General features: G+C 42.5%; 1 protein-coding gene across 1 annotated transcript in view; it reads right to left on the bottom strand.

The window, feature by feature from the left end:
• Window positions 1-23,664, bottom strand: part of adamts7 (ADAM metallopeptidase with thrombospondin type 1 motif 7) — a 199,327-nt gene that overhangs the window by 126,011 nt on the left and 49,652 nt on the right. The window contains exons 7-12 of the mRNA XM_043677125.2: window positions 20,781-20,930; window positions 15,085-15,228; window positions 13,854-13,998; window positions 13,113-13,205; window positions 12,249-12,394; window positions 756-925 (exon numbers count right to left, since the gene is read on the bottom strand). Of these exons, the coding sequence (XP_043533060.2) occupies window positions 756-925; window positions 12,249-12,394; window positions 13,113-13,205; window positions 13,854-13,998; window positions 15,085-15,228; window positions 20,781-20,930 (848 nt within the window). The remainder of the gene's footprint in view (window positions 1-755; window positions 926-12,248; window positions 12,395-13,112; window positions 13,206-13,853; window positions 13,999-15,084; window positions 15,229-20,780; window positions 20,931-23,664) is intronic.

Here is a 23,664-nt window from a genome sequence, read left to right on the forward strand (position 1 = left end):
GCAGTAGTAGTCCATTTGGCCCCTCCATCATCAATAACGGCTGATCTGATTGTGGCTAAAGAGTGTGTGCTGGAAAAGCACAGCTGCTCGGGCAGCATCCGAGGAGCAGGAGATTCAATGTTTTGAGCATAAGCTTTTCATCAGGAATGAGGGGGTGGCCCAAGGGGGCTAGGAGGCCTCAGCTCCATTTTCCTGCCTACCCCTCGCTCCACTATAAGAGGGAGAGGCTATAGCAGCAGATATGTTTAAGGGAAAGCTGGATAAACATGATGGAGAGGAATGAACGATACAGTAATGTGATACATGCAGGAGGGTAGGAGGAAGCTCATGCAGAGCTTGCACAGATCAATTGGACTGAATGGCCTGTCTCCCCACAGTGAATACTTTGTAATGATATCAGTATGAATCCAGATTTCACTGAGCAGTTTGGTCCTGATTTAAAACCAATCCCCTTTTCAAAAGAAACCATACACTGAGGTTTCAATTTTGAAAATAATTGTTTCAATAAATCTTTAAGCATCTCAAGAACAAACAACACAAGAATTAATAATTCTAGATCTTCTTTTACAGGGTTTTAAACATGGCATAAAGGTAACTTAAAGATATTGAGATTTGAGTGACACTGAAAGAGGCCATTTGACCCTTCATGTGTGTGCTAGACCTTTGTTAGAATAGTCTAATATAGAATCAATTAGTAATCCAGTAGTCAGGTAAGAAAGAAATGCAAGTTAATACCAATCAAATAATGGACTTACCTTGGCTGAGCACAGGAATCCACTTGTGCAGCTTCCCTTTGTAAGGCATCGAATCAAACTGGCTGCACTGTATCTGACGGAAGGTCGGCAGCTCGGAGATACAAGCTTTGATGTTGCAGACCCGGAATCGCTTCCTCTCTCCCAGACAGTACGAGCCTCCATACTTGGGCCTGCAAAGTGAAACACATCACTGAACAATCCACGTGACCCATAGCCAAGACTGGCACACCAGAGGGACTAGATCAGAGTGGTGCTGGAAAAGCACAGCAGGCCAGGCAGCATCCGAGGAGCAGGAAAATCGATATTTTGGGCAAAAGCATTCCTGATGAAGGGCTTTTGCCTGAAACATCAATTTTCCTGCTCCTTGGATGCTGCCTGACCTGCTGTGCTTTTTCAGCACACTCTAATCTAGACTCTGATCTCCAGCATCTACAGTCCTCACTTACACCAGAGGGACTACCTGGCGGGGAGGCATAACATGTCCAAACAGATTAGTTAAAAACAGCGACAAACAACTGTGCCAGGGCCAATGGAGGATCTGAGCCAGAACCTTCTGTACTGTAAGAATCATCAACTATATCAGTACGTTAACCTGATGGCCCAGTGGATTTTTCTGACAATTGACTGTGATTACATTACGCTAGTTTTTAATTCCAGACTTTTAATGATATTTCATATTTCATCATCTCTTATCTGGACATTTAATTCAACAGCCACCCCCAGCTGGAATCACTGAAACCTGGAAATGAACAGATTTCAAAATAAACCAGGACTTTTGTTCCCGCTTTATGTCCTTCTTTCCTTATTTTTCATCATTACCAACAAATTGCATTTACATAGCACGTTTAATGCAGTAAAAAATTCCAAGGCATTTTGCAGAAGTGTTATCAATCAAAATTTGACACTGAGCAACACAAGGGAACGTTAGGTGATGTGACCAAAAGCTGGATCACAGAGGTTAGCTTTTGTAAGAATTTTAATGTGTGCGAGAGAGTGTGTGAGAGAGAGAGGTTTGTGGAAGGATTCCAGAACACAGGACCCAGGCAGATGAAAGTGTGGCCCCCAATAATGGAGCGATGGAAATCTAGAGTGAGCAAGAGGTCAAAATTGGAGGCACTCAAAAAATTGAAAGGTTTTTAGAAAAAGAGTTGGTTGCAGACAGCAGAAGGGGTTTAAAAACATTTGACGGCATGGAGCCATTCGAGGTCAGTGAGCTGAGGAAGGCTGAAGCCATTTACTGCTTCTGGGTTTATATTTACTCTACACATACACACACATACATACATACATACATACATACACATACATACACACAACGTCTCCTTGTAATTTATGTACTTACAGGGAATCATGTTACTGTTGCATCTAATCATAAGTTCATAACACACAGCAGCAGAAATTAGGCCCTTCAGCCTATCAAGTCTGCTCTGCCACTCAATCATGGCTGATACACTTTTCAAACGCATTCTCCCATTTTCTCCTTGTAACCCTTGATCCCCCGGATACTCAAGAACCTATCTATCTCCGTTTTAAATATACTCAATGACCTGGCCTCCACAGCCTTTTGTGGCAATAAATTCCATAGATTCATCGCTCTCTGGCTGAAGAAGTTTCTCCTCATCTCCTTTTACTGTAAGGCTATGCCTTTGGGTCCTTGTCTCTCCTTCCAATGGAAACATCTTCCCAATGTCCACCCAGACAAGGCTGTTTAGTATTCTGTAAATTTCAATGAGACTCCCCCCACTTATCCCTCTAAACTCCATCAAGTATAGACTGAGAGTCCTCAAACATTCCTCATATGTTAAGCCTTTCATTCCTGGAACCATTCTCATGAACTTCCCCTGGATCCACTTCAGGCCCAGTACATCACCCCTCCCTGAGGTTTGGGGCCCAAAATTGCTCACAATATTTTAATGCAGACCATAATATTCATGGTCTGACCAGAGCCCTGTAAATATATCGCTGCTTTGACATTCTGCTTTTACATTCTGGTCCTCTCAAGATAAATGCCAACATTGTATTTCTCTTCCTAACTACGCGACTCAACCTGCTATTACCATTTAAAGTTTTAAAGTAAGAAAACTCTTACATTTACAATGCCTTTGTCACTTCAGGATATTCTAAAGTATTTTAGAACCAATGGAGTACTTTTAAAGTGCTGTCCCTGTCATGATGTAGGAAACATATCAGACATTTTTGTACAGCAGGCTCCCACAATCAGCAATGGAGGTAATGATCAAATAATTTGTTTTAATGATATTGGTCTAGGACACCAACATACAATGGGAAAAGTAAGTGGATGCATTTCCAAAAGTAAGTGGATGCTGGTAGATATGTTGCCATGGTGATTGCATCTGTTAATGCTGATTGGGGGCAGCCAGTCTTTGAGTAAGGCTTGCAGGTAGGTCGACTCTGATTGGTCAGAGCGTTGCCCTGAAATTAAGCCAGCGAATGATTGTCAGTTGTGTTGCTGAGACCAGCACAGTGCATGGACATGTTCTGTCTACCTGAAAAGGACAGGGCCCCGTGTATTATTTTATACAGCTTCCATTACACTAAAGTGCAGCAGCACTTTGTGAGCTCAACTGACAAACTAAGTTATTTGTCAATGCAATTCCGCACACATTCAGGTTTGTCTAGCAATTGTTGTCCAATTGCAGATGCACATTGAGTATTGGGCACTGTGTCACATGTTTTGCAAGCTGTCTGGTCGGGCATGATCAGTATCTTACTATTTGATACAATCTGGAAGGAGAAAGTGAGGACTGCAGATGCAGGAGATCAGAGTCGAAAAGTGTGGTGCTGGAAAAGCACAGCTGGTCAGGCATCATCTGAGGAGCAGGAGAGTCGACATTGTGATAATTCCTGATGAAGAGCTTATGCTCAAAACTTCAACTCTCCTGCTCCTCGGATATTTGAGACAATCTGCCAGTCTTTGGGACTTATACACCTGCTATTACACTGGCACTGGAATTCAGAGACAACATTACTCATTTGTGTGATGGGCTTGAAGGCAGCATCCTGTTAATGGTGAACACCATGGAATTGCTACTGCTAATCAGGGTTCATTTGCCAATCAGACAATGGTGTTATTTGCCTTGCATTTGTATTGTTGTGAAATATCCTGGTAAGTATAAAATAAAAAGCTTTGACAAAATGTGTCTTTTTTTCAGTAATACTGAAGGCTTTAGCCTTTTACTAAGTCTATAAAGGGGAATGTTTCCTTTGAATTCAGAAAGTTTGCAGTTACTGTCGAAATGTCATTCAGACGGTTAACCACTGCCTTTTATTCAGAGAAGAGATAGCATCATATGTCTTGGAAGTCCCTGGTTAATTTATTAAAACCATACAATAACAGTTCTAAGTAGAAATCAGATGCTACATCTTGTTAAACTCTCCCTAACACAAAGTGAAGTTGTTTATCTGAATTTATCAGCTGACCCAGCAACAGCTCAGCAAGGAAACTTGGAGCTGAGGAAATAGAATACTCCAGCAGTGAAACATCAACATTTTGATTGATGAGCACCGGATTTTATGTTACACTAGATTTCTGCTTTATCACTTTCTACAATTAAAAAACCTTTCTCTTTTACAGAATGTAACACTGGTCTGCCTACCACCCAAAACATACCAAACTTTTCATACATCACAACAAAATAAGTCAGGATTGAACATTGTCAGAAGTCACGCGACACCAGGTTATAATCCAACAGGTTTATTTAAAATCACAAATTTTTGGAGGTAGAGAGATAATCACAAGTAATTACCTTAATTAGTTTGTATATTTTTGATTACTTGTTCCTGAGGTTAGGCTCTCATCATGCGACTCTGATACCCATTCATGTTATCCCAGCCTTTTGGCTTGTCTCTGGCACCATCTTATTTTAGATTATTTGTAATTATCTCTCTACATTAGTCATCCCTTCACTTGTTATTCAGCTGCTGACACTCTATGCATACTATTAGTACTTATCAGTTGACATTCTTAATTACTTGGAATTATCTTGCCATTGTGCGTTTCCCTCCACTTCACCTGACTAAGGCGCAGTGCTCTGAAAGCTTGCAATTTCAAATAAACCTGTTGGACAATAACTTGGTGCCGTTTTACTTCTGACTTTGTCCACCCCAGTCCACGACCAGCACCTCCACATTAGGATTGAACATGACCTTTTTTAGGTATGTGCAAGGCAAAAAAATGGTTTGGACAAAAATTGGGCCCTTGAAGACAGAAACAGGGGAATATATTACTAGGAACAAAGGAAAATGGCAGAGGAATTAAATGGGTACTTCAGATCTGTGTTCACTGGGGAAGACACAAGCAATCTCCCTGAGGTAACAGTGGCTGAAGGACCAGAACTTAAGGGAATTTATATTTGCCAGGATTTGGTGTTGGAGAGACTGTTAGGTCTGAAGGTTGATAAGTCTCCGGGGCCTGATGGTCTGCATCCCAGGGTACTGAAGGAGGTGGCTCGGGAAATTGTGGCTGCGTTGGTGATTATTTTCCAGAGTTCAATAGATTCGGGGTCGGTTCCTGAGGATTGGAGGGTGGCTAATGTTATACCACTTTTTAAGAAAGGTGGTCGAGAGAAAGCAGGAAATTATAGACCAGTTAGTCTGACCTCAGTGGTGGGAAAGATGCTGGAGTCTATTATAAAGGATGAAATTACTGCACATCTGGATAGTAGTAACAGGATAGGAGAGAGTCAGCATGGATTTATGAAGGGGAAATCATGCTTGACTAATCTTCTGGAATTTTTTGAGGATGTAACTATGAAGTTGGACGGGGGAAATCCAGTAGATGTAGTGTACCTGGACTTTCAGAAAGCTTTTGATAAAGTCCCACACAGGAGGTTAGTGAGTAAAATTAGGGCGCATGGTATTGGGGGCAAAGTACTAGATTGGATTGAAAATTGGTTGGCTGACAGGAAACAAAGGGTAGTGATAAACGGCTCCATTTCGGAATGGCAGGCAGTGACCAGTGGGGTACCGCAGGGATCCGTGCTGGGACCGCAGCTTTTTACAATATATATTAATGATATAGAAGATGGTATCAGCAATAACATTAGCAAATTTGCTGATGATACAAAGCTGGGTGGCAGGGTGAAATGTGATGAGGATGTTAGGAGATTACAGGGTGACCTGGACAAGTTAGGTGAGTGGGCAGATGCATAGCAGATGCAGTTTAATGTGGATAAATGTATGGTTATCCACTTTGGTAGCAAGAACAGGAAGGCAGATTACTACCTCAATGGAATCAATTTATGTAAAGGGGCAGTACAGAGAGATCTGGGTGTTCTTGTACACCAGTCAATGAAGGCAAGCATGCAGGTACAGCAGGTAGTGAAGAAGGCTAATAGCATACTGGCCTTCATAACAAGAGGAATTGAGTATAGAAGCAAAGAGGTGCTTCTGCAGCTGTACAGGGCCCTGGTGAGACCACACCTGGAGTACTGTGTGCAGTTCTGGTCTCCAAATTTGAGAAAAGACATTCTGGCTATTGAGGGAGTGCAGCGTAGGTTCACGAGGTCAATTCCTGGAATGGCAGGATTACCTTACACTGAAAGACTGAAGCGACTGGGCTTGTATACCCTTGAGTTTCGAAGATTGAGAAAGAATCTGATTGAGACGTATAAGATTATGAAAGGATTGGACACTCTGGCAGTAGGAAACATATTTCCACTGATGGGTGAGTGCCGAACCAGAGGACACAGCTTAAAAATACGGGGTAAACCATTTAGGACAGAGCTCAGGAGAAACTTCTTCACCCAGAGAGTGGTGGCTGTGTGGAATGCTCTGCCCCAGAAGGCAGTGAAGGCCCAGTCTCTGGATTCATTTAAGAAAGAGTTGGATAGAGCTCTCAAAGATAGTGGAATCAAGGGTTATGGAGATAAGGCAGGAACAGGATACTGATTAGGAATGATCAGCCATGATTATATTGAATGGCGGTGCAGGCTCGAAGGGCTGAATGGCCTACTCCTGCACCTATTGTCTATTGTCTATTTTCTATTGACCACTGGGCCCTTAAGAACCTGTTCAACCATTCAGTAAGATCATGGCTGATTGTGTACTTCCACCACCTCCCATTCTTTAATTCCCTTAGTAAGTACTGGTCCATGGACCCATTTCTTATATTCACCCACTGCTCTCTGAGGTAGAGAATACTAGACTTTCAGCCCTCAGAGCGAAGGAAATTTCTCCTCATCTCAGTCCTAAATGACCCTGTGTTCTGGATTTTCCGATCAGGGAAACACTTTCTCAGCACCACCCCGGTCAGGTCTGCACTGGAATTGTCAGATTCATCTCACTTTGCAGTTTACTGAGTCTCTTCTGTTAAAAATGTCGATGCTTTTAAAATGACAATGATAAGGTTTTCAAATCATTTGTTACCTTAACATTTGAATTACAAAATAAGTAGATCACATTGAAAATAGCCTGTGTCATTAAGTGCCTCACTGCAGCAATTGGGCTCATGGAAGATGGATGAATGTTATTAATACATAGCAAAAATAAATCAGTTTCTTAAGAGACAAACAGAATATGACAAATTACCCAGAGTAAATATATTGTTCAGGAATCTTGTGCCATCATGTTTGCCCAGTGAACCTGACACTGTAGCAATCTGTAGAGCTACAACAATTAATGTGTTAATGTTAGTTGAGAGAAATTAATGATTTTGCATTTGAATAGATGATTTACTCACACATACTCTTCCTTGTTGACTGGGCTGGGTGGCAGTGGAAGGAGGGAGAATCTAAATATAACCCTTTGATATTCAATGGCATTTCAGCCTGAATCTCCTACTATCAATATCCTGGGGGTTACCATTAACCAGAAACTGATATGGTCTATACATTGAAATGTTGTGGCCACAAGCCTCACGACACCATGGACCCAGGTTCGATTCCAGCCTCGGGCGACTGTCTGTGTGGAGTTTGCACATTCTCCCTGTGTCTACATGGGTATCTTCCGGGTGCTCTGGTTTCTTCCACAGTCCAGGAATGTGCAGGTCAGGTGGGCTAGCCATGAGGAATGCTGGGTGGGATGCTCTTTGGAGGCTCTATGTGGACATAATGGGCTGAATCGTCTGCTTCCACACTGTAAGGATTCTAAAAGCAGGTTGAGGCTACAAACCTTGCCACAAATAACTCACCTCCTGACTCCTCAAAGTGTCTCACCATCAAGAAGGCACAAGTCAGGAGTGTAATGGAATACTTCCCACTTGCCTGGATGGGTGCAGCTCCAAGAACACTCACGAAGCTTAATACTACCCAGAACAAAGCAGCCCGCTTGATTGGCATCACATCCACAAGCATCCACTTCTTCGACCACCAACACTCTGCAGTTGCAGTATGTACCATCTACAGATGCACTCAGTATGACTCCATACAACACCTTCAAACCTACAACCTCCACCATCTAGAGGGACAAGGGCACCAGATACATGTGAACACCACCCTCTCCAAGACATTCACCATCCTGACCTGGAAATATCACCGCTCCTTCACTGTCGCTGGGTCATTATCCTGGGTCTACCTACAACACATGGACTGCAGCGGTTCAAGAAGGTGGTTCAACATCACCATCTTCAGGACAATTAGGGACAGGCAATAAAGGCTGGCTCAGCCAATGATGCCCATGTTCTGTGAGTGAATTTAAACAAGTGGAGAAACTCAATGGAGCTGGCACTCGTTCATTAAGTTCAAAATGAAATTGGCAGTTAGCTCTCGTGGATTTGAAGGTATGAGGCAGAACAATCTATTGATATACTGAAAATATTAATTCACATTCCACTGAAAAATTAAACAAAGTTTGAATGATTCTTGCTATTATTCATGTGGCGAGGAAGCAATAACCAGCAAATCACAAATTTCTACAAACTATTATTTAGAGTCATAGAGATGTACTGCACAGAAACAGACCCTTTGGTCCAACCTGTCCTTGCTGACCAGATGGTCTACATTAATCTAGGCCCATTTTCCAGCACTTGGCCCATATCCCTCCTAACCCTTCCTATTCATATCCCCATCCAGATGCCTTTTAAATGTTGTAATTGTACCAGCCTCCACCACTTCCTCTGGCAGCTCATTCCATACTACCCTCTGCATGAAAAAGTTGTCCTTTGGGTTCCTTTTAAATCTTTCCCCTTTCATCTTAAACCTATGCCCTCTAGTTTTGGAGTCCCCTACCCTGGGAAAAATTCCTTGGGCTACTCACCCTATTCATGCCCCTTTTGATTTTATAAACTTCTAGAAGATCACCTCTCAGTCTCCCCTGCACTAGGGAAATTAGCCCCCGCCTATTCAACTTCTCCTTATAGCTCAAACTCTCCAATCCCAGCAACATCCTTGTAAATCTTTTCCAAAAATTTGTGCTGCTCCATCACTCACTTTACAAAAATGATCTTTTTCACTTAACCTCCACCTGAGTGCCATAGTTTTACTGGGTTTCCATGTTAAGCAATCATTGATCATGTTCAGAAAGTGAACAGTTATAAATGTGGAGCCTCAGTCTTTCCGGTTTTAGATTGTTAAAAACCTTTTCCTTTGTCTCTATTTTTAACTCTCCATCTCTTAATTCAGAGGATATATGATAACTGTCTGCTCATTCCATACTGAACTCATTCGGTGTACTAAACTATAGTGGAAGTACATTTTGGGCTCACAGGTCTCCAGCTTAGATGCTTGATGGAGTTAAATCCACAATGACTGGGTCTTTGAGAGGATTTATACTGAAAAAGGCAAGTGCCTGGGACAGAGGTTCAGCTACACGCTTTATTAAAATATAACTGTTACCTTCAGACAGTTAAGCAGACCTTGCTCTGTGCAATGCCAAGAAACATAAGTAACTTTTTTTTTGCAGGATTAAATCATGTTGTATCATCTTCTCTTCCAGTACAAACTATTGACCACCCAAATCTTTTACATCTGTGCTTAATTTTACCATTTTACTTTTCATGTCTAGAGCAGATGTCTTTAATCCTTATGGTTAAACCATTGCCTGGCCCAATCAGCAGTGCTTTCAACAGAGCATGGTAGGGATTCACTCCAGAATTGGATTCCCTGGGAATGCTGCAGTGTCGGGGGGGGGGGGGGGGGTCAGTCTTTGGATGAGACATTAAACTGAACATTCTTCCGCCTATCTCTGTGATTCCGAAGTACGTTAAGGATCTTGTGCACTTTTGAGGAAAAGCCAAGACTGCCCAACACATTGGCAAGACTCCTCCTTCAATCAAAGGTAATAACAACAGATTACTGTAATTAGTCATTACTGTTCCCATTCAAGAACAGGTATTACTCTTCAAGGTAATTCATTGTTACCTCAAGCTGGTTCTGAGGGGAGTGGTTTTGTATTCAATGTATTCTGAGAGTTATAATGGGTTACAAGCAATGCATCTACATGATCGTACACAAAATATATTAACCCGAGGGTTAAGATTTAATGCATTAAACTGGGAAAGTTAATAGACAAACTGGGAATTAATTCAATAGCAGCCTAGCAAAAATAAATTGTGAGAGAATGGAAAAGAGCGATAATGTTTTGATGGTTTGAGATGGCATTTTAATCAAAACAATGATACTGAGTACCACAGTTCCATTTCACTGTAAGAAGGGGGATGTTTCAGGGAAATTGTTATTACACGGAATGATGGTGAAAGCATCATTGAAAGTCCTTGTTGGAAATTACATGGAAAGCTATAAAGCAGCTCAGAGATGATCTTACTGAATAATCAAGTAGTAAATGGAAAGAATATTAGATGAAGACAATCAAAAAGTTTGTCCATATTGCTGTACCTCATTCCATGGTAATGACTCTTAAACAGCAGAGTCAAGGCGCTTGTAAATATAATAGCCTTTCAATGCATCCTCCAGCACCATCTGCCCAGATTTTGTTTATGATCGTTTACTAGAATTACCTTGAATGGGAAAGAAAAAGTCACATATTTGGTTTCCCTCTGTTCCCTTAGAAACCAGACCAGTGTCAATGGCAATTGCTGTTGCCATAGTACAAAAACACAGCTGCTAACTTTGCCACACGAGACTCTGTCAAGGGTTATAAATGAAACCATAAGGTCAAATAAACGGATAAGTGAGTAAACGGCTTAGATTTTTTTGAGCAGAAGAAATGAAGGAGACCCCCAAGATCTAGTGATTCTTTGTTGATGAGGCAACAGCACTGTTAAATGCAAAAGTAATCACCCATGAAGTGTTATGGTTGGACAAGAGTGAGGTTTAGATCAGTCATTTTATAAACTTCAGATAAAAAAACACCCGCCAATCTTAATCCCACAGCCCATTTAAACGAAGGCTCAGTCACTCAGTCTAAACAAAAACACTGAAGAAATGCAAAAAGCAGAAGGAGTTTTCATAGAATTTCAGACTCTTACGGAACGCAGAAGGTCATTGAGCACACATTCAGCTTTGGATGGCTCTTTGATAAGAGTTTTCCAATGAGCCCCATTCCCCTGATCTTTCTTCGCGGTACTCTGATTCTTTACACATCAAATATTTATCCAGTTTTCTTTTGAAAGTTATCATTGAATCAACACCCACTCATATGGCCCTTCCAACAACTCACAGTGTCAAATAATCTCGTTTCACTTCTGTGCCATTTCCCTGAAATCTGCTCAGCTGATCCTACTCTGATTGAAAACTAAACTGAGAAACAAGAAAAGGAGAGATAGCCTTCATTCCCATAGCACCATTCACATCCTCAGCAGATCCCAAAGGCTTCACAGTCAATGAACTCTTTTGAAGCACAGTTACTGTAAGTTGCACATTGCAAATTTCCAAAGGAAACACAGACAGCCCATTTGAACACAGCACATTCCCACAAATATCAGTGTAATAACAACCAGATAATCTGATTTTGTTTATGCTGGTTAAAAGATAAATATCTTCCAATAAAGCCATAAAATTATTCATGTCAATCTGAGGGAGCAGTGTGGCCTAAGGTTTAATCACCTTCTCCATTACCTTTTGTCTTAAGAAACAAGTGGACTCCTGACTGAGCCAGAACAAGGAGACAAGCTCGCACCTTCACATTCAGAAAGGTATGTAGAGTGTTGCATGCCCCTTCAGACTGTGTACAGAACCTACAATGCTCTTACAACAGCATCTAATTAATCCTTAAATTATTCTAGAGCTGTACCCATGCATGTGCTGATTATTCTTTGTGTAAAATACCTCTTGACATTAGCCTTTAGGTAGTCTTGCATTTGTGCTCGAGTTGTGTTCTGGTTATTGAAGCAATGCTCCATATTCATCACTCCGTTACGTTTTCTATCTCATTTGTCCCTTTTTGAGTTTAAGGAATCTGAGCTCTACTCCAATTTTCTCTCACATCTCAGCCCTCTGCTGTTAAGGGAACAATCCACATCAACATCCATTCTTGTGCCATTGACTGTTAACTGAACTCAATATTGGAACACTGTTCGAGAGTGCATTAACTGATCTGCTTGAGCTAATATATCCAGGAGAAATGGAAATAGCTTACGTTGGATTGTTACAGTGTCGCTCAGCACTTTGTATTCCTGCACTGCAAGTGCGACTACAGGAAGACCACGAACCCCAGGCTCCCCAGTTTCCATTTGTCCTCTCAGGGCGCTGGTCTGTGGATATGCAGTCTCCATCAAAGCACCACTGTTGGGGAATGGTGAGAATATTGTCATTCATACATTTCCGATTCAGCGAAATAAGAAGCAGGAATTGTTAGAACAAGAAATGTTTTGCTGTCCTCATTGCTGGCATGACAGACTCACAATTCAGATGCAATAACAAAATTGCATTTATATAGTACTTTTACTCAAGTCAAAAAAACCTAATGTGCTTCACTAGAGTATTATCAAAGTGAGCGTGACGCCAAGGCACATTAAGGAGATACTAGTGATATACTCCAAAGGTTAACAGTCTTTAAAAAGAATTTAAGTCCTCACATTTATACAAGAACTTCATTTGCAGTAAATCACACTCCAAAGAACTCTCACTCACTGATTACGAGCTTCCCATCTTTATATAACAAATTCAAACCCAATCAACACTCAATTAATGGATCCATTAGTTTCTCTGGGTCTCAGGAATTGGATGATTACAATAGGACAGATGACCAAACTCTTATTGGTTGGTAGAGCAGGTTTGAGGGACTGAAAGACCTACTCTTGCTCTTATTAATGTTGTTATAGTCTTAACTTCCCTCACTAATTCTGCGTGGAAACAGATAGACAGGTCTGAATGCGTTCACACTGTGTGCCACATTTGGCCAATCACCTCAAGAGCAGCTCATTAATTTCTCATCCTCTTGATTGGACTAAATGGTGCGAACTGATGAGAAATTTAATGGTGACTTAGTTGCAGACATTACCTTGTTCTCTCCACATTTTGTACCATCTACAGCAGCATCCAGCTTGGAGTGACAGGTGTTTCCCACGGTACACCATAGGGTATTACAGACACTCTGTCAGGGAGAGATGGGAATGGTTAGACTCAAAGCAATAACTCACAATTCACTCCAGGAGGGTCCACATTAGGATGCTTGCTTTATGTGTTCAGATAGTAGGGCAGTGAGTCTCACATGCATGTTCACCAGCAACCACCCCGCTCCAACATCAAACTCCCAGAATCTTTGGACTAGATTTGAGTTCCTCAAATGGGACCAATACGAAGCAGAAAGCACGTTGACTCTGTGATGCAGCACTAAGGGAATGCTGCATTGTCAGAGGCACCATAGATCAGATAAGACCATAGGCCTGTGTGTTCCCTCAGAGATGCCAAGGCCCAATTGCAACGAGCAAGAGAGAATCTCCCTGAGGCTCTCCGGGCCAACATCCGTCCCTCACGTGACATCATAAAATAAACAGATGCACCTCCCTATATTCCAACAGCGACTTCACATCAAGAGTACTTCATTGGTGGGAAAGTGTTGTGGAACTATATAAATGTACAAAACCAAAGCAGGGGAAGGCTGCGTCACTGAAAACCTTTCCTTTATGTTCTATGGGGTTCAGAGACACACAGAGCTCAGTGCCTCTTTGACTGGGACTAACCACTTGTATCCAGAGACAAGTTCAGATTGTGATTTGTGAAAGTACAAGGTCTATCGTACATCCATGTTGTCACAGAAGACTGATCGGGCTCCGTACTGCAGCCGGCACTGATGATTGACGTCGTACAAAACTCCCGGTGCCACTGAGGGCAAATCAATCACCTCCTTACTCGGCACATCATCCAGGCACAGACCCCATCCACGGCTACAAACCACAATCAGACAAAAAACACGCATCAATACACTGTCACCAAACAGTGATACCACGTTAATATCACAGTATTAGTAATCCCGAGGGCCAGGGCATGGTCCTGAGGACTCAGTTTCAAATTCCTTGGGTTTGACTTGCCTGATGGAATTTAAATCTAATCAATAAGTTTGCAATTGGAAACGACTCTTGTTGGTCACTTTGAAACTATCAATGACTGACACAAAAACCCATTTGGATCACTGTTATTCTTTAGAGCTAAGCATCTGACCTCCTGTTCTGACCTGGCCTAGAGGTCAGTCAAGTTGTTGACTCCCCAGCTGCGCTCTGAAGTGGTCTGACAAGCCATACAGTTCAAGGGCAATTAGGGATGAGTCCCAATGTTGACCTGGTCAGCAAAGCCTACATCCCATGAAAGAATAGACAAAACCAAAAAAAGGATAGGGGAACACTTTACTGATGATTTAAAAATAAGCCGAGATAAACCTCTCATTCTTGTCGTACCAAATGTGTCCAACTTTCATCTCACCTTCACTGAGGTCACCAATGTAGCCAATCATGGGGGCTACTCCTTGTGCAGAAGATTAGGTTGGGATGATCAGCAGGCTATCCAACGTTGATAGGCCTTACAACTGAGCCTAATCTCTGCAAATGCCCAAACAGCCTCCAGCAAGGGGTCAGGAATAGGAACCCTAAATGGTTCCATGAACAAGGAGGCCAATAATTGTAACTTCGCAATCTAGTTCCCCAATCCTCCAGCATCCCCTCAACAGGGATCAGCCAAATTGTTACAGATTAGCAAGCTGAGCTGAGGCTGTCCTAGAGTGATAAGTACCTGAAAGGACATTCATTACTAGAGCCTAACAGACAATTTCTCACTGTCGCCTCTGTAGTTCCCTGCCCCATGAGTGATTGCATAATGTTTTTTGAGGTCATGGAAACACAGCTTCAACTAATCTCAGGAGTTTGTAGCAACTCATCAAGAAAGCTCCTTAAATGCTTCATTTCTCAAATAGCAAAACAATGAGAGGGTCCTTCACCAATTCTCAACACTGTATAAGACGCGAAGCAAGAGACACTTACTCAAGAAAGCGGGTGATGTATTCCCTGCTGCAGCGAGACCAGGTTAAAGGGCTGGTATCATACAGGAGCTGTGGAGACATGATGAAAGGCCTTTTCCCAATAGGCTCACAGTCATTGCCAGTCCCATCATGTTGTATCCCAAAGCTGAAGCATAAGAACACATGTCACACAGAATAGGAAAGGACAGTCATTCGTTGCTGAAAATAACACCAGAGCTAGAAACAGTACAGACTGAGGACACACAGTGCTTTAAACCACCTGGACCTCTTTCTGAAACTTAATCTTTTGTGGCTCAGAGGATTTGGGTGTTTGTTGCTAATCCCTAATTGCCCTCGAGAAGATGGTGGAGAGCTGCCCTCTGGAACTGTTGCAGTCCACGTTCTGTTGGTAGAGCCACAGTGCTATTAGGGAGGGATCATCGAGCAGCAGATTAAACAACAATGTTCAACAGGACTATTAGTTCCAGGTGCAGTAAGTAAATGGATGAAAGACTTGGAAAAATTGCTTAGATGGGTGAGTGTTTCTTCTTCTATTTTGCATATTATATTCATGATATGGAGGTGTCGGTGTTGGATTGCGGTGGACAAAGTCAAAAATCACATGACACCGGGTTATAGTCCAACAGGTTTATTTGAAACTGCAAGCTTTCGGAGCCCCCAGTCCTTCCTCAGGCACTAGCTGCTGGACTCTAACCTGGTGTCGCATATTATATTGCCAGATCCATGGGGCATAGTGTCAAAATTAGGGGCAAACCATTTAGGACAGAGAGGAATTTTGTCACCCAGAGGATGATGAATCTTTGGAATTCTCTGCCCTGAGGGCTGTGGAGACTCGTGGAGACATAAACACTCAAGCAGCTCAACACCCATCCAGGACAAAGCAGCCCCCACTTGATTGGCACCACATCCACAAATACTCACTCTATCCACCACCAACGCTCAGTAGCAGCAGTGTGTACTGTTTACAAGATGCACTGCAGCAACTCAAGAAGAAAACTACAACAACACTTTCCAAAGCTGCAATTTCTACATCTAGAATGACTCAGGCAGCAGATATGTGGGAACATCATGCCTGGTACGTTCCCCTCCAAGGCAATCCTGATTTGAAATGATATCATGTTCCATCAGTGTCGCTCATTCAAAATCCTGAAACTCCCTCCTGAAAATCATTGAGGATGTCCCTACACCCCTTATTCAATAGCTCCCTCCTCCCATACCCCGTATGCACCTAACTTTGAAACAATTAGCAGTTGATACTCTTGACTTTAATCCCAGAGGCTGCCCCCCACATCAGATACTTGCTGCACTTTTGGAGGTGCCTCCTTTTGGACAGTTGGAACAAAAACAGGTTGTACATCTTGTTGATGTTTGTGGGATCTTGCTGTGCACCACTCAAATGCCCAATTTCTTGCCTTACACCAGTGACTCTTCCTCAAAACAATTGAATCGATGATAAAACATTTTGGGAGGTCTTGGGGATGTGAAGGTTATGGAAATGTACAAGACTTGTCCCATATTCTTTAACCAGTTGGGCAGCTGTTTAAGCCAGGCAGTAGGGTGTCCCCACACCCCAAAGCCCAATTAGAGTTGGGCTTTGTGAGTTAAGTCCATATCCCAAGAATGAATAAAATCAATTCAGTTTATATTTCAAAACCAGTCATTGTCTTTCCAACAGAGAATTATACAGTTCGATGAAATATGCAAAAATGGTTATAACATGATCTTTTATCAAGAGACACAGGACAATAAGTTGCATGAACCACCATACATTATTTTTTTGAAGATGATATAAGTGCAGACTGCAGACACTGGAACACTGAGCTGGATGTGGAGAGAGAGAGTTTTACATTTAATGTACGAAGATAAATTCCTGATCATACTTCAATGCTGCAGCATTAATGTTCCTCCCTCAATGCAATCTAATGAGGAAACATCACAGATCATTAAAGGTAAAGGTGTAATTTTAAACATTTAAAACATCTCAACTGTGTCTTTATATTAATAATTTTTAAGAAAAGGAAATAATTACTATCTCATGCTAGGTGCAGCATGATAATAAAATCCAGGAATTCAGATTGTTATGGTAGCTAATATGAATATTTCAAAGCAATTCAGGTTGCAACATAATGGAACAGGTTTAAACAGTTTATATGTTAAATAATGGCTCAAATGTAGTGGTCACTCTAAGGCAGAGTGATAGGCTAGAATCGAGATAAGGGATTTCAATAGTCGGGGGTTACTTATTTAAATAGTGCCTTTCACATCCACAGGATTCCCCAAAGCAATTAATGGACTTTACAAGTAAATAAAGGATCCCATCAGCACTATTCTGAAGAAGTGAAGGCAAGGTCTTCCCATGGCTCCCTGACCTACATTAACCCCTGGTTAGCAGCACAATAATAATGCAATCTTAGCCTCTAGAGTTCCCTCTTTAATCCTCATGGCCTCTGTTTCACCCCTGAAGAGAACCTACCTTGCCAGTCCTAAAACTCTCTCACGCGGCTTGGTGTCAGATTTTGTTTTACATCAATGTGAATGGCCTTTTGGACATTTTGATGTGTTAAGGGCACTGCAAAGGGGCTATTTGTAATTAGAATCATAGAGTCAAAGAGATGTACAGCACGGAAACAGACCCTTCGGTCCAACTTGTCCATGTCAACCAGATATCCCAACCCAATCTAGTCCCACCTGCCAGCATGTGGCCCATATCCCTCTAAACCCTTCCTATTCATATGCCCTCCAGATGCTTTTTAAATTGTAATGTGGCCAACTGTTGACATAATGTTAAAGGCAGAGGCTGGGAGAAGGATTTGCCAGACCTGAGAACATGTTTAAGTTGGTTTTGACAGGACTAAGTTCAAGAGTCGTGAAATGAAATTGACAAGAAAACAAAATATTATTACATTAATGTATGTGGGAGCTTACTTTGTGCTAATTGGCTGCTGCATTTCCTGGATTTACAACCGTGCCTGTCCTTCAAAACTACCTCATTGGTTGTGAAATGATCTGGGATGTCCTGGGGTTGTACATGTTCTTATGTAAATGCAAGTCTTCCTTTTTATCAAAAGAAATGAGAGGAATTGGACGGATTCTGACCAAAGGATTTCATTGGTCACAGGCTGTAAATACTGGACACTCAAGAGTGATTACAGGATGGAGTTTAATTTAGTAATTGTGATACGTTAATCACATGATACCGAGCTTCTGAGAATGGAATATCATGCCAGGAGGTTTTGATTACACTGCAAACTGTCAGCTAAGACAGGGTGCTTTTTCTCAATTTAATCTAAACTTTTGTTGGAATTATTCCAAACTGCCAATTTTGTTTTAATATTTAAGATATCTGTAGATTTATTTTCAATTTTAAGTTGGAATTTTATTGTGAGTTTTGGCTCCATTTTCTCAAAGTTATTACAGGGCCCAGTTCCCATGGGGCTTAAGAGAGTGTAACTTTAAACTGAAGCTAGGGTACATGTGTTTTGGTGCTGAGTTGTAGCAGAAGCAATTCACATTTCTTTGCTGCCCTAGAGCGTAAGAAATAGGAGCAGGCATAAGCCATTTGGCCCCTCAAGCCCTGCATTCAATAAGACCATGGATGACATGCTCCAGGCCTTAACTCCTCCTTTGTACAACTTCATCACTGCCTGGCTTAAACAGCTGCCCAACTGGTTAAAAATGTGGGGAAAGACTTGTACATTTCCAGAACCTTCACATCCCCAAGAGCTCCCAAAACGTTTTATCATCAATTCAATTGTTTTGAGGAAGAGTCGCTGGTGTAAGGCAAGAAATGGGTGGTGCACAGCAAGATCCCACAAACATCAATGAGATGTTTTTGTGCTGTCTGTTCAGGGGCAAACATGGGATTGATCCAGCGTAATGTTTCTGTCCAAAAGAAGGCACCTCCAAAAGTGCAGTGAGTATCTGATGTGGGGGGCAGCCTCTGGGATTAAAGTCAAGAGTATCAACTGCTAATTGTTTCAAAGTTAGGTGCATACAGGGTATGGGGAGAGGGAGTTATTGAATAATCATTTGTACACATATTTAGGTTTCTTGTAGCAGCAGTGTCCCCACCTCTGACCGAGGAGATCTGGGTTTAAGTCCCTCCTATTCTAGAGGTGTGTAATCACATCCCTGAACAGTCTGGCATAGAAAAATAACAAGGCAGATATTGAGGCACTTGCTGGGAACCATGAAGTGCAGTGGTGGTATCGCTATCTCGAGGCCAGAAGGAATGGGTTCAGGTCCTACTGCTCCGAGATTTGCCAGAACATGTTGAATAAAAATAAATCATTTTTAGACACACTTAAGGACACTAATGGGAAGGCGTGCAAAATTAAGGAGCTATTTGTAATGTTGACTTTGTGAATGAATTTGAGTAAAGATTGATTTTTGGTCCCCCCCCACCAGTCTGTCCAAGGTTTAACATGAACCACTGAGCCATGAGCTCACCATGCACATGCTCACCTCCTGACCATATGCTGCTGTGAATAGCAAGATGGACTTCAGTAAGGCGTTCGACAAGGTTCCCCATGGGAGACTGGTTAGCAAGGTTAGGTCTCACGGGATACAAGGAGAACTAGCCATTTGGATACAGAACTGGCTCAAAGGTAGAAGACAGAGGGTGGTGGTGGAGGGTTGTTTTTCAGACTGGAGGCCTGTGACCAGTGGAGTGCCACAAGGATCGGTGCTGGGTCCTCTACTTTTCATCATTTACATAAATGATTTGGATGCGAGCATAAGAAGTATAGTTAGTAAGTTTGCAGATGACACCAAAATTGGAGGTGTAGTGGACATCAAAGAAGGTTATCTCAGATTACAACAGGATCTGGACAAGATGGGCCAATTGGCCGAGAAGTGGCAGATGGAGTTTAATTCAGATAAATACGAGGTGCTGCATTTTGGGAAAGCAAATCTTAGCAGGACTTATACACTTAATGGTAAGGTCCTAGGGAGTGTTGCTGAGTGGGAGTGCAGGTTCATAGCTCCTTGAAAGTGGAGTCACAGGTAGACAGGATAGTGAAGAAGGCGTTTGGTATGCTTTCCTTTATTGGTCAGAGTATTAAGTACAGGAGTTGGGAGGTCATGTTGCAGCTGTACAGGATATTGGTTAGGCCACTGTTGGAATATTGCGTGCAATTCTGGTCTCCTTCCTATCGGAAAGATGTTGTGAAACTTGAAAGTGTTCAGAAAAGATTTACAAGGATGTTGCCAGGGTTGGAGGGTTTGAGCCATAGGGAGAGGCTGAATAGGCCGGGGCTGTTTTCCCTGGAGTTTCCAAGGCTAAGGGGTGATCTTATAGAGGTTTACAAAATTATGAGGGGCATGGATAGGGTAAATAGATAAGGTATTTTCCCTGGGGTCGGGGAGTCCAGAACTAGACGGCATAGGTTTAGGGTGAGAGGGGAAAGATATAAAAGAGACCTAAGGGGCAATTTTTTCACACAGAGGGTGGTGTGTGTATGGAATGAGCTGCCAGAGGAAGTGGTGGAGGCTGGTACAATTGCAACATTTAAAAGGCATTTGGATGGGTATATGAATAGGAAGGGTTTGGAGGGATATGAGCCGGGTGCTGGCAGGTGGGACTAGATTGGGTTGGGTTATCTGGTCGGCATGGACGGGTTGGACCGAAAGGTCTGTTTCCATGCTGTACATCTCTATGACTCTATGTGAGCTACGAGAGAGTGGTGTCAGACTTACTTATGCCCGAGCTCATGTGCAATGGTGAACGCAAGCGGGAGTCCTGAATCCTCGCTGATACTGCAGCTCCTGTGGGGCTGACACATCCCGGAAACATGCGACAATCCCAGAGTCTCACACGGACGGTTCATTCCAGCACAGATATCCTTCCTTGTCAACACAAAAGAAACAACATTGAAACCATGCTTCATGTAGGGGTGAGCACTACAGAAGCTCAGACTGAAGTGACTTGAACAACAGATTCAATCAGAAAAGGATTCCCTTATTTTGCACCAACTCATCAACCCTCATCTCCAATCCTGCTCTTCTGTCAACAATTAAGCAGCAGGTCTCGAGTACCCACCAGCGAGGCTTCTTTGTAATGTGACCCATAAACCATGAGCCTAAAGAGCCAAGATTCCCTATCATCACTCACAAACCATGTCTCACTGTAAAAGTATCTCAGTGTACACTGGACACTTATCCTGCTCAATCTCTGTCATGTATTTCAATACACATTAGAACCAAAAACAACTTCTAACATTTAAAAATTTAAAACAATAATTCCGTAATGCAAATAAATTCCACCAGTAATCTCTACAACCTTCACTATGTGAGCACTATGTTGCAATCGTTGGGAAAGTGGCACATTCACAGTGTCGTAGAGTTGTTGGATGTAGACGGCGGGATTTGTTTTAAACTAACTTCAGCTGCTTCCTCTACTAATTCCTATTTCAGACATCGCCCCTATAAAGTGCTTCAGGGCATATTTCTACATATGGGACGCTTTATGGAATGTAGCTATAATGTCCCAGCAGATTATTGGAACACAGAAACAAAAAAAGTGATAAAACCTCTCAAAAATAACTGTGAGCTTTCTATACATTTTGATCATCTGCTTCAGGCATTAATTAATTCCTTGGTCAATAATTCCAGTGGATCAACCCTTTCCTATTAACTCCCACTGGACAAAATTCCCATGGTTTTGACTTTCACTCATCACTCTTAGTTTGATAGAATTCCTGTTTTCCTAAAGCCCAGTATATATTAGAGAGACTGCTTCTGCACTGGGTTCTGAATCAAAGCATTAGTATTTTTAATGCTGAATAGTTGAAATATGATGCAGATTCTGTCAACAGTATTTTGAGAGAGCACGATGATTTAAACACCCAACCAAATTTTGTGTATTTATCCTTAGCCTCAAGATTTCTCATTGGGATTGGATTGTTGAATAAATGATTAAAACGGATTGTGCATTGAACGATTGTTACCTGCCCACAGCTTTAATAATCTGTTTTTGGTATTCTCGGCAAATCGACGCTGAATTTGTTGAAAGAGCAATACTGATGTTGCTGCTGAAGAATGCTTGCTACACCCACAATATCAACAAAGCTGACAGAGCCTGGCACTGAAAGGTGAGAGACTTTCTAATCAATCTGTTCAGATGCATTCTGGAGCAAGTGAGTATTGAACCTGGATCTCCTGGTCCAGAGGCAGGGACATAATCACTGCACCACAGGAGATAAGGGCTATCGACAAATAAGCCCATTGCTCTACCAGTATTTTTTTTAATTCATCCATTGGATATGAGTGTCATTGGCTATGTCAGCATTTATTGTCCATTACCAAGAGTGAACTGTATTGCTTTGGTAAAAACAATGACTGCAGATGCTGGAAACCAGATTCTGGATTAGTGGTGCTGGAAGAGCACAGCAGTTCAGGCGGCATCCGACGAGCAGCAAAATCGACGTTTCAGGCAAAAGCCCTTCATCAGGAATACAGGCAGAGAGCCTGAGGCGTGGAGAGATAAGCCAGAGGAGGGTGGGGGTGGGGAGAAAGTAGCATAGAGTACAATAAGTGAGTGGGGGAGGGGATGAAGGTGATAGGTCAGGGAGGAGAGGGTGGAGTGGATAGGTGGAAAAGGAAATAGGCAGGTAGGATAAGTCCGGACAAGTCATGGGGACAGTGCTGAGCTGGATGTTTGGAACTAGGGTGAGGTGGGGGAGGGGGAAATGAGGAAACTGTTGAAGTCCACATTGATGCCCTGGGGTTGAAGTGTTCTGAGGCGGAAGATGAGGCGTTCTTCCTCCAGGCGTCTGGTGGTGAGGGAGCGGCGGTGAAGGAGGCCCAGGGCCTCCATGTCCTCGGCAGAGTGGGAGGGGGAGTTGAAATGTTGGGCCATGGGGCGGTGGGGTTGATTGGTGCGGGTGTCCCGGAGATGTTCCCTAAAGCGCTCTGCTAAGAGGCGCCCAGTCTCCCTAATGTAGAGGAGACCGCATCGGGAGCAACAGATACAATAAATGATATTGGTGGATGTGCAGGTAAAACTTTGATGGATGTGGAAGGCTCCTTTAGGGCCTTGGATAGAGGTGAGGGAGGAGGTGTGGGCGCAGGTTTTACGGTTCCTGCGGCGGCAGGGGTAGGTGCCAGGATGGGAGGGTGGGTTGTAGGGGGACGTGGATCTGACCAGGTGGGTCTGGAGTCACATGTAGGTTAGACTAGTTAAAGATAGCAGATTGTCGTCCCTGAAGGGTATCAGTGAAGCATTTAGGATTTTGCAGCAATCAGACTATGGTATAGAATATCCTTTATTGTCATGTGTACTCCAGCACAGGAGTACAGTGAAAAGTTTTTACTACAGCTGCCTCTAATGGCGCCATCTTAGTTGAAAATACCTAGGTCCAAATCTTGGATACAAAAGAGGAATAAAAGGAAAAGTAGTAGCACCACTTACAGTTTCTCAAAAAATAAGTTAGAACTAAGGTAGTTATAACATAGTTAAAGGATTGACATTACAATCAGGTAAAGAGTTTCAAATAGCAGCAGCTCAGCATGTGGTCTGACTGCCTGCAACAGGCCCCAGTCCAACACTGTCCTGCTCTGTTCCAGCCTCCAGTCCGCTACA

The sequence above is a fragment of the Chiloscyllium plagiosum genome, unplaced genomic scaffold, assembly GCF_037043375.1.
Source record: "Chiloscyllium plagiosum isolate Xiang-an unplaced genomic scaffold, Cpla_swu_hap1 HiC_scaffold_39, whole genome shotgun sequence".
NCBI classification, from domain to species: domain Eukaryota; kingdom Metazoa; phylum Chordata; class Chondrichthyes; order Orectolobiformes; family Hemiscylliidae; genus Chiloscyllium; species Chiloscyllium plagiosum.